The sequence below is a fragment of the Lentinula edodes genome, assembly GCF_021015755.1.
Source record: "Lentinula edodes strain Le(Bin) 0899 ss11 chromosome Unknown C8R40scaffold_2, whole genome shotgun sequence".
Classification (NCBI taxonomy): Eukaryota; Fungi; Basidiomycota; class Agaricomycetes; order Agaricales; family Omphalotaceae; genus Lentinula; species Lentinula edodes.
In genome coordinates this window covers 1,600,190-1,616,927 of record NW_025764308.1, presented here as the reverse complement: position 1 = coordinate 1,616,927, position 16,738 = coordinate 1,600,190, and the positions used below count along the sequence as shown (strand labels likewise).

The 16,738-nt window shown below is 46.1% G+C and overlaps 7 protein-coding genes across 7 annotated transcripts; 6 read left to right on the top strand and 1 right to left on the bottom strand.

Moving 5' to 3' along the window:
- Positions 1-47: 47 nt before the first annotated feature.
- Positions 48-1,220, top strand: C8R40DRAFT_274968 (uncharacterized protein). Its single transcript, XM_046234561.1, has 5 exons — positions 48-427; positions 479-620; positions 672-742; positions 790-1,057; positions 1,119-1,220. Exons 1-4 carry the CDS (start codon positions 177-179, stop codon positions 941-943), a joined length of 618 nt encoding a protein of 205 aa, XP_046091802.1. The 5' UTR covers positions 48-176; the 3' UTR covers positions 944-1,057; positions 1,119-1,220.
- Positions 1,221-1,249: 29 nt separating this feature from the next.
- C8R40DRAFT_1165647 (major facilitator superfamily domain-containing protein) lies at positions 1,250-3,604 on the top strand (the record flags this gene model as incomplete). The annotated part of the gene is made up of 8 exons (XM_046230730.1): positions 1,250-1,593; positions 1,648-1,838; positions 1,889-2,369; positions 2,420-2,479; positions 2,531-2,624; positions 2,681-2,852; positions 2,901-2,974; positions 3,035-3,604. The coding sequence occupies 8 exons, from the start codon at positions 1,250-1,252 to the stop codon at positions 3,602-3,604; spliced, it is 1,986 nt and encodes a 661-aa protein (XP_046091801.1).
- Positions 3,605-3,673: 69 nt separating this feature from the next.
- C8R40DRAFT_1081436 (uncharacterized protein) lies at positions 3,674-5,348 on the bottom strand. The gene is made up of 5 exons (XM_046227146.1): positions 5,329-5,348; positions 5,211-5,281; positions 5,148-5,161; positions 4,389-5,090; positions 3,674-4,334 (listed from the first exon to the last, which is right to left on the bottom strand). The coding sequence occupies exons 4-5, from the start codon at positions 4,994-4,996 to the stop codon at positions 3,752-3,754; spliced, it is 1,191 nt and encodes a 396-aa protein (XP_046091800.1). The 5' UTR covers positions 4,997-5,090; positions 5,148-5,161; positions 5,211-5,281; positions 5,329-5,348; the 3' UTR covers positions 3,674-3,751.
- C8R40DRAFT_1165645 (uncharacterized protein) lies at positions 5,219-5,772 on the top strand (the record flags this gene model as incomplete). Its single annotated transcript, XM_046230729.1, has 2 exons — positions 5,219-5,281; positions 5,329-5,772. 2 exons carry the CDS (start codon positions 5,219-5,221, stop codon positions 5,770-5,772), a joined length of 507 nt encoding a protein of 168 aa, XP_046091799.1.
- An 861-nt stretch (positions 5,773-6,633) lies between these two features.
- On the top strand, positions 6,634-8,544 carry C8R40DRAFT_1158159 (endo-1,4-beta-xylanase C precursor; the record flags this gene model as incomplete). The annotated part of the gene is made up of 12 exons (XM_046229705.1): positions 6,634-6,715; positions 6,775-6,803; positions 6,854-6,913; positions 6,970-7,191; positions 7,250-7,340; positions 7,395-7,523; positions 7,629-7,649; positions 7,702-7,820; positions 7,868-8,173; positions 8,232-8,248; positions 8,395-8,434; positions 8,491-8,544. The coding sequence occupies 12 exons, from the start codon at positions 6,634-6,636 to the stop codon at positions 8,542-8,544; spliced, it is 1,170 nt and encodes a 389-aa protein (XP_046091798.1).
- A 418-nt stretch (positions 8,545-8,962) lies between these two features.
- On the top strand, positions 8,963-11,806 carry C8R40DRAFT_1158158 (Suf-domain-containing protein; the record flags this gene model as incomplete). The annotated part of the gene is made up of 11 exons (XM_046229704.1): positions 8,963-9,178; positions 9,233-9,372; positions 9,422-9,560; positions 9,608-10,068; positions 10,130-10,219; positions 10,269-10,654; positions 10,705-10,842; positions 10,896-11,048; positions 11,093-11,530; positions 11,583-11,687; positions 11,736-11,806. The coding sequence occupies 11 exons, from the start codon at positions 8,963-8,965 to the stop codon at positions 11,804-11,806; spliced, it is 2,337 nt and encodes a 778-aa protein (XP_046091797.1).
- A 1,077-nt stretch (positions 11,807-12,883) lies between these two features.
- Positions 12,884-16,709, top strand: C8R40DRAFT_1165642 (ras guanine nucleotide exchange factor domain-containing protein; the record flags this gene model as incomplete). The annotated part of the gene is made up of 12 exons (XM_046230728.1): positions 12,884-13,645; positions 13,694-13,832; positions 13,883-14,086; positions 14,144-14,350; positions 14,400-14,817; positions 14,871-14,941; positions 14,988-15,129; positions 15,201-15,747; positions 15,803-15,903; positions 15,955-16,254; positions 16,304-16,526; positions 16,575-16,709. 12 exons carry the CDS (start codon positions 12,884-12,886, stop codon positions 16,707-16,709), a joined length of 3,249 nt encoding a protein of 1,082 aa, XP_046091796.1.
- Between the last annotated feature and the right edge of the window lie 29 nt (positions 16,710-16,738).

The following is a 16,738-nucleotide window of genomic DNA, read 5'->3' as shown; positions in this document are numbered from 1 at the left end:
GTTCAACACTGGAATGCTTAGCGATTGCTTAGCGATGCTCGATCGCCTATGGAAGCGACACGCTTGATCTGCATGTAGTCTCATAAGACGTGACTACAGTGCACTTGCCTCATGGAATCGAATTGCATCCTGAACCAATCTATTCATCGGTTTTACATCGCGGCCGTAGACCCTCGATGGTCCCTACAAAGCGTTTCTCTTCTCGCAACTCGAAGCACAAGCCCGACTTCTTACCATTACCCTATTACAAGACATTGTCTCGTAGGAGAAGGGTCCATCGGATGTCCATTAACGTTCAAGGACACTTCCATCCTTTTCTATTCACTGTGATGACACTCTGCGCCGCTGCAGAGCTCGGTCTGACTGCTTTTCTGATAAGTGCAGGAAATGCGAATGGGACTTGGCCCAGTCCGAGATATCATGCACTGTGGGTTTATTGTTCATTGTAACTGGGTTACTGTTCATCTTTTCTCGGAAGTTTGATCATGTTCGCATTCAATGCGTCCTGGACGCTACTATTCTCAACAGCGTACATGTTGTATCTCTTTGATGGAGCTACGCATTTTCTTGCCAATGTTGCTAGTTCGGTTATTTGGGTTTTACTAACGGGCATCCTCTGGGTGAGTGACATTTTCAAGTCCGAGGAATGAGCTCACAAATTTCACGCACAGGGAACTGCTACTGGAGTGATGCACAATACTAGGACTGGTACTGATTGTCCAGATGTCCCTCCAATATCCAGGCGCGTCCTGATCTTCCTAGTAAGACGATTTTAACTGATTCAAGTAGGTGCCGTCAGTCACTTACTGTTGAGGCCCTTGGATGGACAGAATTTGGACTTTGCACTGTGAATGTCCTGGCGACTTGTGCATGGGTCTACACTAGTAGTACAACGAGTCGCTCCCGAGTTTCTCTCGTCGGTGACTCCAGAAGAATGGTTTAGGTCATTGATTGGTCTGAGCTTCGTTTAATTTAAAAATAATTGGACTCTATAATGGACTCTGTAATGGTACTGCGTCTTTCAGTATACATGGATAGACACAGGAACCAAATACTCGTTTGTCTGCATTGCTGCTCTGTCCCAACGCGAAGTAGTTCACTTTTGGATTATTCTCTAGATCGTCTGTATGTAGATCAACGGATTCTCGGGTCCCGGCAGGCCTAGAGTGAACGCAATCACTCCTGACTGCTACGGGCCTCACATAATTCTTCTCCTCTCTCTTGCGAGGTCCAAATTCTTCGCCCGGTTATGCCTGAGCCAAATTCGACTTCTCTGGAACCTCCGAACGACTACGGCCATGACCATCGACGGGCGTCGTGTGACGAACTCATTGCCCAATCATATACGGAAGACCTTCAGGACGGCGGAGAATTATCAGATAACGAGCCATTAGATAACCAGAATCTGCTTGGTCGGCAAAGCATCCTTTTCACCGATGTCGACTCGGTCGGTGATTTCCAGGGAGATAGGTCTTCTAGGACCAGTATCCATCGACATTCTGGCATATCAGAGGCTGCCATCAAGCGTAAAGCTTTTTTTGTCAGATCTTTGGCGTTGTTATGCGCCTGTTTTCTCAGCGTCGGCAGCCATTAGTTCGTCGTCTGTTTCCAATCGCCGTTCCTATCTAGAACTCACTTTATTTACAGTGCTTCTTATGTGCTAGGGCCTTTGAAGAGCAGACTCTCAAGAGAGCTCGGTGCTTCGCATACGGAGTTTAGTTTGCTATTCTCTGCCTACAGCTTGAATAGTACATGGACTCCGTTGATAGGAGGACTTTTGGCTAGCACAATGGGCACGACTTTTACCAGCATCCTTGCTACGGGAATCATCCTTGCAGGTCCGTCATTCGCTACATCCACTTAACTGTACTGACAGCTTCGTGCATAGGCCAGGTGCTCCTTCTCATTGGTCAAGTCTGGGGCAATATACGTATGATGGCGTTTGGTCTTTTCATCTTTGGTTTAGGCGTAAGCCCACTTGCTGTAGTGCAAGAGACCATCATTGTCCGCTTCTTCAAATCTCATGGATTAGGCGTTTCCATGGCTTTCGGACTCATTGTGGGCAAAGGCGCATCCTTTGTCTCCGCCCGGACATCTTATCCTCTAACAGAGCACTGGGGTTCCCATGCTCCATTCTACGTCGCTACCTTCCTTGCCGCGATGTCCTTTTTCGTCAATCTACTCTACATCATGTCGTCCAAATGGTTCGTTGATGGTGCTTGCGCGGAATTGGAAGCAGCAGATATCTCAGAGGAAGCAAAGCTGAGGTCGCGTCATAATATGAGTGAAGCTCAAGCGTTGGAAAAAGTGGCCAGGAAAAAAATGGTCAATTTAAGGGATATCACAAAACTGGGCGATGTATTTTGGGCGTAAGTTTTTGCTTTCTTTTTGCTTCGTTATGTCACTAAGTTACCTAAAGTTATGTTGGACTGAACGTACTTTGTGGAATGATTTGGTCCCCATTCACGCATCTCAGCTCGTGAGTCAATCTTCACGCAACGGATCTTGCAAAATGCTTAATTGTATACAGTAACATCATTGAAAAACGGTATCAAATGGCGGAGAAAAACGCAGCCAACACTGCTTCCTATCTCCTCGCTGGCAGTATTTTTCTATATCCTGTGGTGAGTAGTTCAAGTTGTACGTTCTGCTTGGGACATTGGCATTGAACATCTTTTAGTGCGGATTTCTGGTAGACCGCTACAAACACAGGCCGATTATCGTCCAATTGATGTTGGTCTCCTCTACGCTGACTTTGCTTGCGTTTTGCTGGTTAGTGCTTCCACCGGACTCCACCGGTACTCCGATACCTGCCATCGCCTCGTTCGCCATCGGACATGGGTTCTCCCCTTGTGAGTTCAAGTTTTGTGATGCATTCCTTACCACTGACCTTTACGCAGTGCTTCTTGTCGTTCTCGTTCCTAAAATCGTTTCTCTTAAGTATGTATCCACTGCCCTTGGAGTTCACAAAAGTGTAGGTCACATGCTATCTCGTCGTGTCTATGTCTAATCTCAGTTTATATCGCGCCCGCAGCTGGAGCAGACAGGCTCGACTATATTTCAAACTCTAGCAGGTTTAGCTCTAGACAACCACGTTAAAGATCCAGCCAAAGGCGCACCCATAGGAACCGAATATGCCATTCAACGACTTTTGAACGTCTTCCTTGCACTTAATGTTTTACATATGCTCACCATCGTAGGCTTAGCACGCCTCCAACGCAAGAAAGACTCAGAAGAGGAGGCGGAAGTGGAAGCACGTAGGCGGCTTTCGGGGAGTGCATCTGTCTCAGTTTCGCCTCATCCGTCCGTAATAAACCGCACGTCTGTTAACTTGGGAACCGGGAATGATGCAGGGGAAGAGCAACCCTTGTTACAAGCTACGAACGCAAACAGCCATCTCTACGGCCATCCTGCGCGAAATCATAGCCTTTCCTCCGGCGGGTCGAGGATTAGACAGTCGATGAGAAACGAGAAAAAACTGATGCGGGAGAGAGTGAGAGGTGGGATCTTTGCAGGATGCAGCGCAGCACTGATCTTGTTTGCTTGGATATTGTTTATGGGGACTGCTTATGCGAGGCTGGGGCTAGGCAAGAAGCACCTTTGAGTTTTCAAAACAAGTTCGAATTATAATGACCTCTCGATGTATCAGTATGTTCTGCAAATGGAATCATAATTATCTATTCATTCTTTCGAGTCAATCCAACCCAGTTGTGACAACGTATGTAGTCGCAGATGTCATGATTCACACAAGTCAACTACTAATTGCTTCTCCTACTAAACGCAAGAATTCATCAACGCTTGCGGGCTGACTGGTTGTGGCTTTCCACATCTCGTGCACCCCGCGGATGACACTCTTAGTCACCTCGTCTACATCATTGCCATTAGCAGTTGTTGGAGGTCGGGGTGTAAGAGAGTGAGAACGATCATTTCCGTTGACGGCAACTTTTAATGTTCCTGTGTTTGCCGCCGGTCTGATATAGTCGTCGTCGTGCAGGACGGTGCTGCTAGCGTTGACAGGACTAGGACTAGCTGAATCTACATGAGGGGAAAGTGACGTGCGTGGAGGCAACGAATTGAGACGATCGGACAAGTCTGTTGGACAGACCCCGTTTACAGCAGATGTTCGGGATGGATGAGTGGACGGATGGGGAATGTTCAATGTGTTATACGATATATTGATGACTTCCTGGTCCTCATGATGATCCTCTAGGCGATCGTACATGTCCGAATGGCCTTTGTTGTGCAGTCCACGAGCCCTTGCCAGAGCATCGTCAAATGTTTCTTCACCATGAGTTTCACGTCTGGGAGTAGGAACCGTGCTGTCGGCCGTGCCTAGGGAAGTTGGTCTAATTATTTACACGTGGATGGTGAATGGACGTTTCATACCTTGGACACTTGCATACTGCGCCCAATATGCATCCTCTGATCCTGAAATATCGCCGTTGGACTTGTTTCTGGGAATGTGCTCCTTGGTAACGTCGCTTCCGTATGAGTTCCAGTAATCATCATCTTCATCTCCCTTGACCTGGATCGCCAGGCTAGGGGTTTGTTGCTCGACTGCGTCGGTCACATTCAACGTGGCACTGATTGGGAAAGGCATCGAGGCAATATTGTGATATTTCCAAGAAGAGTCCACGGGGTCCCACAGAAATACAAGTCGAATTTCTGCAGACGCGTGAGAGGGCCAGGAGCGTAGCTCCGCGTGTGCATAAATATTCTCCTTGTCTGCGGTGTATCTTATCCCAATAACTGGGTCTTCATCGCCGGCTGTAGGAGGCGCAAGGCCCTCAAGCCTTGCAAAAGCTTTATCATCCTCGGTAGCCCACATGAGATAGGCCTTGAGATCGGTCTCAGGATCTAGTCCGAGAAAGTGATGCCTTTGAAGAAGTGGCCTGGAAATTAGATGAGGCGAAAGAGGTGAGAGGGTGAGCTGGGAAGGAGGGCATATGTATGTTAGTATTAGAGATACAGTATATGGTTTCAAGGGAGAAGACATGGAAAAGAAGAAACCAGAGTACTCGTCAATTGGCAATCCATCTGTTGACGGGTTCTCGCCCCTGTTGGCCCTGGGGAAAGTGCTAAAAAACCTTGTACGTACACGTGCCATCACCTTCCTCTTCGCAACAACCTCAAAGTCATCATTCGAGACTTCAGTCAATCGGTATTCTTCTCTTTTTTGTCTTTGGAAGAACAAGCTCAGATATCGTTAGCAAGTGCGATGTTTCTCAATTTGAAAAATTTCCTTCTGCTTTTCTCCTTGGCATGCGTCGTGTTGGGTCAGGTAGGCTTGTTTACCTGCCGCCGATTGCCACACTCACATTAGTACAGAATAGTAGCTCTACTTCCGCTTCAGGCTCGTCTTCGGGCTCGTCTTCGGGCTCGAGCTCAAGCTCCGGGAGTACTAGTACTTCTGTCCAGCTTTCAACCGCAGTCACAACACTGGTGACAGTCAACTCGAATTCGCAAACAACAACTATTACTTCCTCTGGTGTCGTTACACTTACACCTACTGCCTCATCCGGCTCCTCGTCCAATTCCTCTAATTCCAATTCTACCACAACCACAACACCGACTACCTTTCCCATCGCATCCGCAACCACGATCGATGGTGGAGGTGGGTCGGATGCAGCACCGGACCCTGGTCAGACTAGTAGCAATGGCAAATATGGTCCAAACGACGGTTACATAGCTGCTGCTGGGAACTTGGTCATCAATACTCTGCTTGTCACTGTCGTTGGAGGATTGGTCGGGGCCGGGCTGGTTATTTTCTAGAACTGTATGACTAATGATGGACAGCTAGGAAGGCATTCGATTCCTTCGCGGACTTTTTATTCTACATTACTATCACGGTAGCTAATGCCCAGCACGACACAGTACGAAGAGCATTTCTGGACGTTATGGATTTTGATTGCATGTTATCTATATCGCGCTGCGCTGTACAAAACGTCGTTCCTTTGTCGCTTGTAAGAATAGTGTGGGTTAGGCGTGGCATGTTGAAAATTAAGATGGGTGATTGCAACTTCTATGCTACACATAGGATTCAAAGTTTTGACTTGGTATCGATAGCCCTACCCTGCCCTACCCTTGGAGTCTTGTCCAAGTTTGTGATTGTCGTGTCCGGAATATTTGCGGATAAGATATCGGTAACGGTGGTCCGTCCGGCTGGACATTACGCATCACTTGATTGGGCTATTTTTGCACGCCTTTCCCGATTTCTTTCCGGTTTCGATTCAAGGTCCAAGCCCAGTGTATTTCAGGGCATCCACTGATATTCAACGTCTTATACATGCTTGAATCTGGTTCCCTTCTCTCGAATGATGTCCGACTTCTCTTTCTTTGAATATGATCTCGGTAAAAACTTTCGTGTTTTCATGATCGATATTCTCCGTAAATAATCTCGAATAACGTTTGATTCGTCTAATGACCATGTAGTGACCATGTACCTGAAATCGTGTATGGCTGACAGTCAATATCATGAAGTTGAAGAAGATGCTGCATAAGGTACGCCAGCTGAATCCGTGTCATGCTCATCCTAATGTTTCTTTTCATCTACTTGGTTTTTGCGACAATAATCCGCTGGACAACCATAAAAACGTTCCAAGAACGCGGCGTTATGTATATTCCGTCAACAAAATGATAGCCTTTACTAGCTCGTTCGTCTCTCTCCTAGCCTTCGTCTCGGTCGCTGCTGCTCAGTCGGCTGTTTGGGGTCAATGTATGTCTTATTCACCCAGTGTAGCTCGGTGCCATTTTTAATCTGACTGTTCTTTTTAGGTGGGGGAATTGGCTGGACAGGCCCTACGGTAGTATCGGCTCTCGTTCGAGGGCGTACTGGCTGACTTCTCAATGATAGACATGTGTCGCAGGATCGACTTGCGTTGAATCCAATGCTTATTATTCGCAATGTCTTCCGGTATGCAATCTTTTCCTAACATGTAGTAAGGCTATTCATCCCATGTCTGACCATAGAGCACATCGACAAGCAGTGGCTCAGGCTCCACTGGTACTTCGACTGCTGCTCTCCCAACCTCAACTTCGACTGCAAAATCCAACACCGTTGCGCAAACTGCAGGAAAAAAATACTTCGGTTCCGCTACAGACAATCCAGAATTCACCGACGCGGCGTACCTCGCGATTCTCAGCGACAACACGTACTTTGGACAGATTACACCTGGAAACAGCATGAAATGGGTGAATATCACTGACTCCTGTTCACGACATCCAACGACTACTAAATCGCTGCAACTAGGATGCGACGGAACCCGAGCAGGGAACATTTACATTCAGTGGAGGAGATGCTGTGGTGAGCCTCGCACAAGGCAACTCACAGTTGGTTCGAGGTTTGCCACTCCTGCTCTTTTGAAATCTAATCTTGATGCTTACTGATTTTGCAGGACACAATTGTGTGTGGTATAACCAACTCCCCAGCTGGGTGACCAGCGGATCTTGGACGAACGCTACCTTGACCGCAGCGGTACAGAATCATTGCAGCACATTAGTTAGTCACTACAAGGGAGATATGTGTGTACCACTTTTTTCACAATCAACGTTTTGGCGCTAACATGAACTGACTAGCTGTGCGTTTGTTTTTCCGAGATTCTGATCGGTAAATTAACAATTTCCTGCAGACAGCTGGGATATCATCAACGGTAAGTCTATATTCCTTGGCAGTACCTACGATTGAGCTTAGAACTTTCAAAGAACCATTCAATGACGATGGAACCTGGAGATCGGACGTTTTCTACAACACTATGGGGACTTATTTCGTGGATGTAGCTTTAATTGCCGCCCGAGCTGCCGATCCCAACGCGAAGCTCTACGTGAGTAACATCTTTTCATTATGTGCATTCCTGAAGATAAACTGTAGATCAACGACTATAACATTGAGGGCACCGGGGCTAAGGCCACTGCGATGATGAACCTCGTTTCAGATCTCAAATCTCGTGGTATCCCTATCGACGGTGTCGGTCTTCAAGGCCATTTCATCGTTGGTGAAGTTCCCACTACGATCCAAACAGTTATGGAACAGTTTGTTGCGTTGGGAGTTGAGGTCGCAATCACTGAACTTGACATTCGAATGACCCTTCCGGAAACCGATGCTCTCTTAGAACAACAACAGACGGATTATAAGAATGTCATTTCCGCGTGTAATGCTGTGGCCGGTTGCATAGGTGTAAGTTGTATTCCGTGATACATACCCTAGGTCACTTACTCACTGCCTGCGTTTCTAGGTAACTATCTGGGATTAGTGCGTCTTTTCCGCTTTACCTTGTGTGCCAAGAGTCTAACACGGTATCAATCTATCTCAGCACCGACAAGGCAAGGGACCTTTCTTCGAAGTCTTCTTCCGCCACTGATGATGCTTTTTCAAACTTAGTATTCTTGGGTACCGAGCACATTTGCAGGACAAGGCGCGGCCTGCCCTTGGGACGCGGTGAGTGCTATGAACGGTTTCATGTCACGCTATCAACTGTTCAATAATCTTGCCAGAATTTGATCAAGAAGCCAGCGTACGACGGCATCATCGCTGGCTTCAGCGCGTAATCATGGCCGACCGTTACCTGCAAAGACTTTGACGGTAATCATGCAAGATATACGTATCTGATGCTTCATGTGTACTACGTTCAAGTCTATCTGTGTTTTTTGCGTAATATGACAAAAGTACACAACGATGTAAAGTGTGTGCATCGTAAGAATAATTCAGCGCTACTTGTTTTTTCGCTTGATATTAGCGCCCAATTTGTTGGATTAATCTTTTCCCGCGGTGAAATCTTCTCGGAACACGGTCGGTCTCTCGAAGGCCATGAATGAACCTCAACTTGAATCCGCTCCTGACTCCCATGAATCCATGATTGACGACGCTGCCTTACCGATGTCTGCGCATGTGCCGGAACCAGAACCAGAGCCAGAAACAATACAAGCAATACAAGCCCCCGTCCAAGCACAAGCACCAGATTCAGCGATGACAGAGCCAACGACGGAGCCAGAGTCCGTGACCATGGAATCAGAAGAACTTGAAGTTCAATTAACGGAGGCTGAGAAGTTGCATCTTCGTCTACGTCAAGATCCACACGACACAGAGGCATGGCAACGCCTGATAGCTGAAGTAGAAGAGAGCGGAAATCTGGAGAATATACGCGACACGTACGATGCCCTTTTGAAGCAATATCCAAATACAGTGCGCTTCAATGATCCCTAGTTGAATTTCTAATAATCTGTGCTGTCAATATAGCCATCCGCACAGATTCGCTACATTAGTCACTTCTTGAACAATCAAAGGACATTTGCTGAAGCAGAGCATCTTTTTAAGCGGTTCTTGAAAGTCACTAGTCCGTCCGTGAATATGTATAGGTACTACTTGACATATATCAGGTATTTTATTTGAATCTTTTCTGCACCATATCGTTGAGATACATTGCAGACGCATAAACACTGGCACAGATACTCAGTCTCGAGAAACTATTCGCAAGTCTTACGAGTTTGCCATCAATTCTATAGGGAGTGACAAAGATTCTGGTGACATATGGAGCGACTACATTGCGTTCTTGGACTCGGGAGAGGTATGGGTTTTCTTCTTAGTTTCTGCATGTTAACGATCTTTCTGCAGAATTCATCGACATGGGAAGAGCAGCAAAAAATGGATATGGTCCGCAAAGCATATCAACGCGCTGTGCAAACACCGCTCGACAATATCGAGAAACTCTGGAGCGACTACGAATCGTTTGAAGTCAAGCTAAATCGCATTACAGCTAAAAAGTTCATGAGTGAACTCTCGCCAGCTTACATACAAGCGAGATCAGTCGGGCGTGATCTAACGAAGCACGTTGCTGCGCTCTATCCTTCTGAAGCCCCTTTAGCTGCCAACTCAAAACCCGAACTCTCTCTACCAACCGTACCTTCCTTTACAATCCCCGAAAGACAGCTTGTCGGAAAATGGAAGGCGTATCTCAAGTGGGAGGAGAGCAACCCTCTGATGATAGAAGAGAAAGACAAAAAAGATCTACACAACAGAATTCAACTCGTGTATAGGAAAGCTCTTGTTCGAATGCGTTTTTATCCTGAAATATGGTACACCAGCTTGTCTACTCTCGTGTGTGATTGTTTTTGCGACCGACATTGTCTTGTTTAGGTTTATGGCGTATAATTGGACGAATAGCGTTGGAAAACACGATGAAGCATTGACAGTTCTTAAGACTGGCCTGGAAGCAAATCCATCGAGGTAAGTAGGGAGTGTGATGACTGATCACCTTAAGGTTCAAATTTTTCAGCTTTCTTCTTACCTTCGCATATGCGGAGGCACTTGAAATCAAGAAAGACTATGCACAAGTTCACACAACCTACACCGACTTCCTCCAGGTTCAAAAAGTTTCGCTTGCAAAACTGCAAGAACGGGTAGACGAGGAAAAGGCCAAGTTAAAATCTGGTGACACTGACGAGATTGCCATTGACACTGACCCCGATCTACCCAATTCGACCGAATCTTCATTGTCTGTCCTGAATAGTGATCTTGAAGATAGAAAGAAAGAGTATGCACTCACGTACATTATTTATATGCGTTTTGCACGAAGAGCCGAAGGAGTAAAAGCATCAAGGAGCCTCTTCGGAAAAGCCAGAAGAGATAAGTACGCCTCTTGGGAAGTTTACGAGGCCGGTGGTTTGTGTTTCATTAGCTTAACTCTTGGGTATTTTTGACCCCTCTGACAGCACTCATGGAGTACCATAATACCCAAGACAAGGAGGTTGCAACTCGGATATTCGAGGCCGGTATGGCGCAACATGCGAATGAGAAAGAGTTTGTATTACGATATCTCACGTTCTTAATCTCTGTGAATGACGAAAACAGTATGCGTTTGATATTTTGGTAGATATTCGTCAAACTCACTTGTTGTCCCTAGACGCTCGTGCCCTGTTTGAGCGCGTTATTCCTACCTTCACTGCCGAAGAATCGCGGCCGATCTGGGAACGCTGGGCACGTTATGAACACCAATATGGTGATCTTGAAGCGTCCCAAAAGATTGACAAACGAATGGCTGAAATGTATCCTAATGGTTCGTCGCATTTGTATTGCAATACTGTTTGACTCATACCCAAGATATGTCAGATCCTCCCATCAAACGCTTTGCTCAACGTCATATATATCTTGGGCTAGATGCTATCGCTTCGCGTGATATTGGAGCCAGAGTCCGAAAAGAAAGTTCGAGCCGAGGAGATTCTCTTACCAGCATCGCAAGTACCAACGACCGATCTTCAAACTCGACCTCTTTGTTGAAACGCCTACCATCTCCGGAGCATGACAAGCGACGTGGAGAGCACGGGGGACACAAGCGACAACGCAACTTGTCACCATCAAGGGAGCGTGACCGCGACCGATGGGATGTTCCATCTCGAAGAAGGTCTCCCGGACCAATTCCTGAAAAAGAAAGGTCATTTAGACGGAATGAGAAGGAACGCGATGAAGAGAAAACGGTCACTCTGCCTCAAGCACTGTCGTGGTTTATCGGACAACTTCCTGCACCATCTGTTTTCGATGGCAAGTATCGTCTCATTCAGATGACACTGTCAACTAATGTCGCATTTCATAGGACCTGTATTTAGAACGGACGATCTTATCAATTTATTCAAAAATGCTGTGATTCCTAGTACGACTAAACCGAGATCACCGCCTCCTCCTCCCCCGCCTCGATCAGGTTTGTCTTGCGTGATCGTAGTTTGGCTTCCTCTGACTATATATTCAGGTGGGCGACCGCCACCAGATTATAGTCCTTACCAAGGCCCGACCGTCAATACTGCTCGAAGGCGGTACTAGTAGTAATATATTTATCGTACTTGTCTCTGTGATCAAAAAGTTCCATTGAAGATCAACGTTTCAACGCTTGCCAGATTCATCCACACAAACTCGACACCGAGCAATTATTGGACATTCAATTGATGAGCGAGACTCTGACGCGCGCTGCGATAAACTGAAGTCCATTAGTATAATTACAGATCCCTGACTCTGGTTTCACACTCTAGGTCAATTTTAAAGCCATACTATTACTACACCTTACTTTGCATCCTACAATTTTGACAGTCTTGCACACTACTTCAGACTGTTTTGTCATTTATACCAATAACATCATACCTGTATCTAACACCTTTACCTCCAACAATGGTGAATGTTGCGCACAAGGTTCATATAACCATCTCAAAATGAACAAGGGAAAAGATTAGCTGCTAGGGAGAGAGAGCTGGAGAGGAGAGTGTGTGTGTTGATTCAACCGCGCGCCGCAGGCCACTATTTCGGAGCCAAGACCGGGGAAAACTATGTACAAAGTACAAGTAACACCAAGTAGATAGCTGCTAGGGTTGAACACTCTGAGTTGGTCTCAGTCAATTCTATAGCTAAATCTGCAGCTTTTGCAGATGTATATTGTTTGCCTCAAAACTCGAGTACACTGTTTTGGACAATGAGATTTACCACACAGAACTCATCAGCAAGGTTTTTGATTTACCAAAAGTTTCAGTGTGTACAAGCTTGTACAAGTTACTTCAAATTTTGTGGTGCAATGCCAATGTACCAGCCTCAAGAGTCAAGTAGGACATACACTATTTAAGACAAAGTCTGGCTGCAATGGGGTTATTTGAGGTCTTTTGATTTACTTTACTATACTCACTCTCTAAATTACAGTACACACTTATGAGAGAGCAAGTCATGATTGAGACCAATGCTAGAGCGTCGACGTACTTGATTTGTGAGGTGGCTGTGTTCCCGCGTTTGATACCGCCCGACTGCCGCCAAATGAATTAAACTCACTCCTCTTCTTCCCACTCATACCGACAACTTACGACCATTCTTGTATCACTATTATTCTGTGTAACCAACTCACGACCTCCCTTTCTCTATATGGCTCAGCTTCTGGAAGATACCCATTCACCGACCAAGGCCATTCTATCCGACAGCCAGCTCAACAATTCTCTTCCTTCTCCAGCAGGCTCATTTGTATCCAAAGAGTCTTATTCCACTGCCATATCCTCTCCAACCCACGTCGATCTCGAAATTCATCCCATAACTAAATCTACTCCTGATACGAATTCGTCTTCACTTATCTTACCGCAAAATCTCCGAAAGTCAATATCGGTCGACTCCTTCGTACACTACGGACGCGAGACGCTTTCACCAGTCGTCACCAGGCCGAACCGAGGTCATACTGGGTCCGCTCTAGAACCACCAACGGGACTGGTTGGGTTGAGACGAGAATTCAATCATGTCAATCAACCTGGAAGGTCCAGAGGGGATAGCATCAGTTCTGTCAAATCGTCGTTAGCTGAAGATTCTGATGCAGACCGCTCTGATACGTACAATAGCTCAACAGAGCGGTATAAGCATACCTTGAAGCCACAGGATCAGGTCAGGTCTTTCGTTCCCGGTGGAGAGTTGCCATTACCATCAAGGACACCTACGTTGAGCACCACCTCCAGTATGAGCAGCATTATGTCGTCAACTACCAGCTCCAGTACCCAAGAGGCTACACCCTCGCTACGATCAGCATCGTCTTTACAGTCACCAGCGCGCCCTATAGCATCTGCGGGGAGAACAAGGAGCGGTAGTCTTGGAGTATATTCTCAAAATACAAGGAGGATACAGATCAATACCCAGATTGCGTCGGTGAGTATATATAAATTCGCGGTACCATTTTTCCCATGTATATCACAGGAACAGAATCAAGCTATCACACTCGCTGTTGTTGGAACAGCAGGGTGTGGAAAGTCTGTTGCCATCCGAAAAGGCTTGAAAAACAATAACCTATCGGAGCCAAGCGGACCTCTTCCTGGTCCACATCCATCCATACGTCGTATGAATTTCTCCTGCATTTTTATATACCGAGTGCTGAATTCTCAACAGACACACGTAGTACCGGAACTTTCACTCGAGATGAAGGGGTCGAGTGTCCATTACATGTTATAGAAGTTGACGTTATATCTGAGATACTTCAATCACCAATTACACCACTCGACTATCTTCCAGAGGCACTCAAAATTGATGGTGTAATAGTTTGTTACGATGCTTCCGATGAAAATTCCTTCAGGCCTGTAGAAGACCTCCTCAGTGAGTTTCACTAAGATGCTACTGCTGTATACTGACAAATGCTTTATCTCCATTCAGAGGCTTACCGCTCTCTTCAATTCCCGGTTATAGTCATCGCCTGCAAATCGGACCTGGAAAGAAAAGTCGACCCCCTCTCGGCCTCTGAAATCTTACTGCAATATGATGTTGGATTGGTGGAGGTGAATCATAACGAGAATGGTAAAGAAAAGATGAAACGGTCCTTTGACTATCTGTTGAGGGCCATACTCAGGGAACGCCGCAATGGTAAACCCAGATCATTCCATTTTGCGATCATCACTCACTGTTCTCCAAGGCTCATCTAGGAGTAGATTTTCAGAAGACTATCGGAATCCTGCCTCTCCAGAAATTGTGAATGCTTCTCCCTCATGGGATCGACCCGATGGATCGAGGACTGCCACCCCAACTGCTTCTTCAGCTTCTTCACTCAACCATATTCCGATTCCCGGTCCAATAGTTGTGCAATCTTCATTACCCACCATCCCTGCATCTCGCACGACTTCAGTTCCAAATTCGCCAACACGTGCACGATCGACTGGCGATTTGCTCTGCGAGCAGAGTTCGAGGTATAACGAACCTTCCGAAGTCAATCAGCCTACTATTGAAGCTACTATCTCCACAACAAGTATTGATAACGAAAATGCAAACGTTGATCATTCTCCAACGAGCGAGCTTTCTCCGCCAACAAAAGTTGAGAACAAAGACAAGGAAATGTAAATGATTGGTATTTTTTAAACAAAAGTTGCTCACATAATATTGTAATTAGGCGTCCTGCTCAATGGGCCACGCTGGATGAGTTGCTGGACAAACTCCTGTTCTTATCAGTGAGCGGTGACGGTATGACTCCTGCCTTCGTGTTTTTTTGTCATTGACAACTCTTTAGATCCGACGTTTGTAACACATTTTCTGTTAACCTATCGTCGATTCGCGAGTCCCCGTAGCTTGCTTCTTGCTATGCAGAAGCGGATGCGCCAGCTAGATAATCCGTCAGGCGATCCCATGTTTGCGTGTTTTGCTCAGATGAAGTGAGTTCATTTCCTCACTCTTCTTTTCATATCTCTTCAAACCCCTATATGTATGCTCATTATCCCGATAGGATCTGCCATCTGCTGGAAATTTGGATCCGAGATTACTCTTACGACTTCGCTGTCCGTGGAACCGCTGGGGCCCTTTCTGCGCTCATCAAGTCAATAATCTCAAAAACCTACCTTCTACATTACGGTTCCGACTTTCTTCCATTCTTGGAAGTGTTACCCACACTGGTAGATCGAGATAGCTCCTGGGCTTTGAAGGTTGACGATGCTGCCGATAGCGACGACTCATACAGTCTATTAGAAGATGACGATGAAAGTATCAAGTCTGCAACAAAGTTGACTTCTTCCCCACCGGAAGACCCAGGAAAAACTTCTGTAAGCGTTCCCTCACGTTCAAGGAAGTCCAGCATCCCTTTGCTATCAGCCAAAGTCCTGTTCCCAAGTTCCGGTGCTTACAACGGATCAATCGATTCTGATAATGCGGAATTTACAACCAAGCAACAACTAAGGGAACTAGTGAAGCTGGCCAACGAGGTCAACATGATTGACTCGGGGGAAATGGCGCAAGAGATTACTAGGATTGAGAAACAATCGTTCCTAGAAATTGAGGTTCGCACTGTAGCGTTATCTGTGATTCGATTTGACTGATCTTTGTGAATCTTAGCCGAGACATTGGCTCCATTTCACTTTGGTATCTGGAAAGAAGGATCCTGAGACGAATACCATAGCACGTTTCAACGCAATGTCCAATCACCTCGCAGACTGGTACGAGTTTTTTAGTAATGAGTTTGAATGGAACTTATTATTATCTTCAAGGGTCGTTTCCCTTATCTTATGCCATGACAGACCCAGAGATAGAGCGAGGCAGATAGAAAAATTTGTCGATGTCGCTCAGAAACTCCGAGGCTTAAACAATTACTCTGCTCTCCGAGCCTTTGTAGCGGGTATCAACAATTCTACCTTCGCAGGTGATCAGACCATGGAGAAATTTAAACAACGTTCTCCCGATTCCGCCAAAACCTTGCGATCATGGGATGTCCTTCTTCAAGCAATTCGAGCCCATAGAGCGTATCGGCTAGCCCTGCGGAATACGAAAGGGGCAACAATACCTGCTTTGTGAGTTCTGATGATCTTTACAAGTTAAGGTTTTCAACGAGTACAACAGGGAAGTGCATATGTCTGATCTCATTCGTGCACATGAAGCCAACGACGATGTTAAATCTGGCGACCCAACAAAGATTCACTGGGGAAAATTCAACATGATGGGTCGATTTATCACAAGCACTACACAATGCCAAGCTCAATGTAGATCTGCAACGGACTACAACTTCCCAGAACGACAGCACATAGGCAATCTGTTTATAACAAAATACCTCATGGACGACGAGGTACGTTTCGTATAATTCTGCCTTCTTTTTCGCTGATCTGTTCCTCAGATGCAAAAGTCACGGATTGCACCCCCAGATAATGATTATGAGGAATTTTCCGGTGGTTTCCCTGCCGCCACTACTGCGACTCAATACAAACCACCAAGGGATATGGCACGACTCCGTCGCATATTCTTTCGGTGATTTCTTTATGTTTGGTTTACTTTACAGTA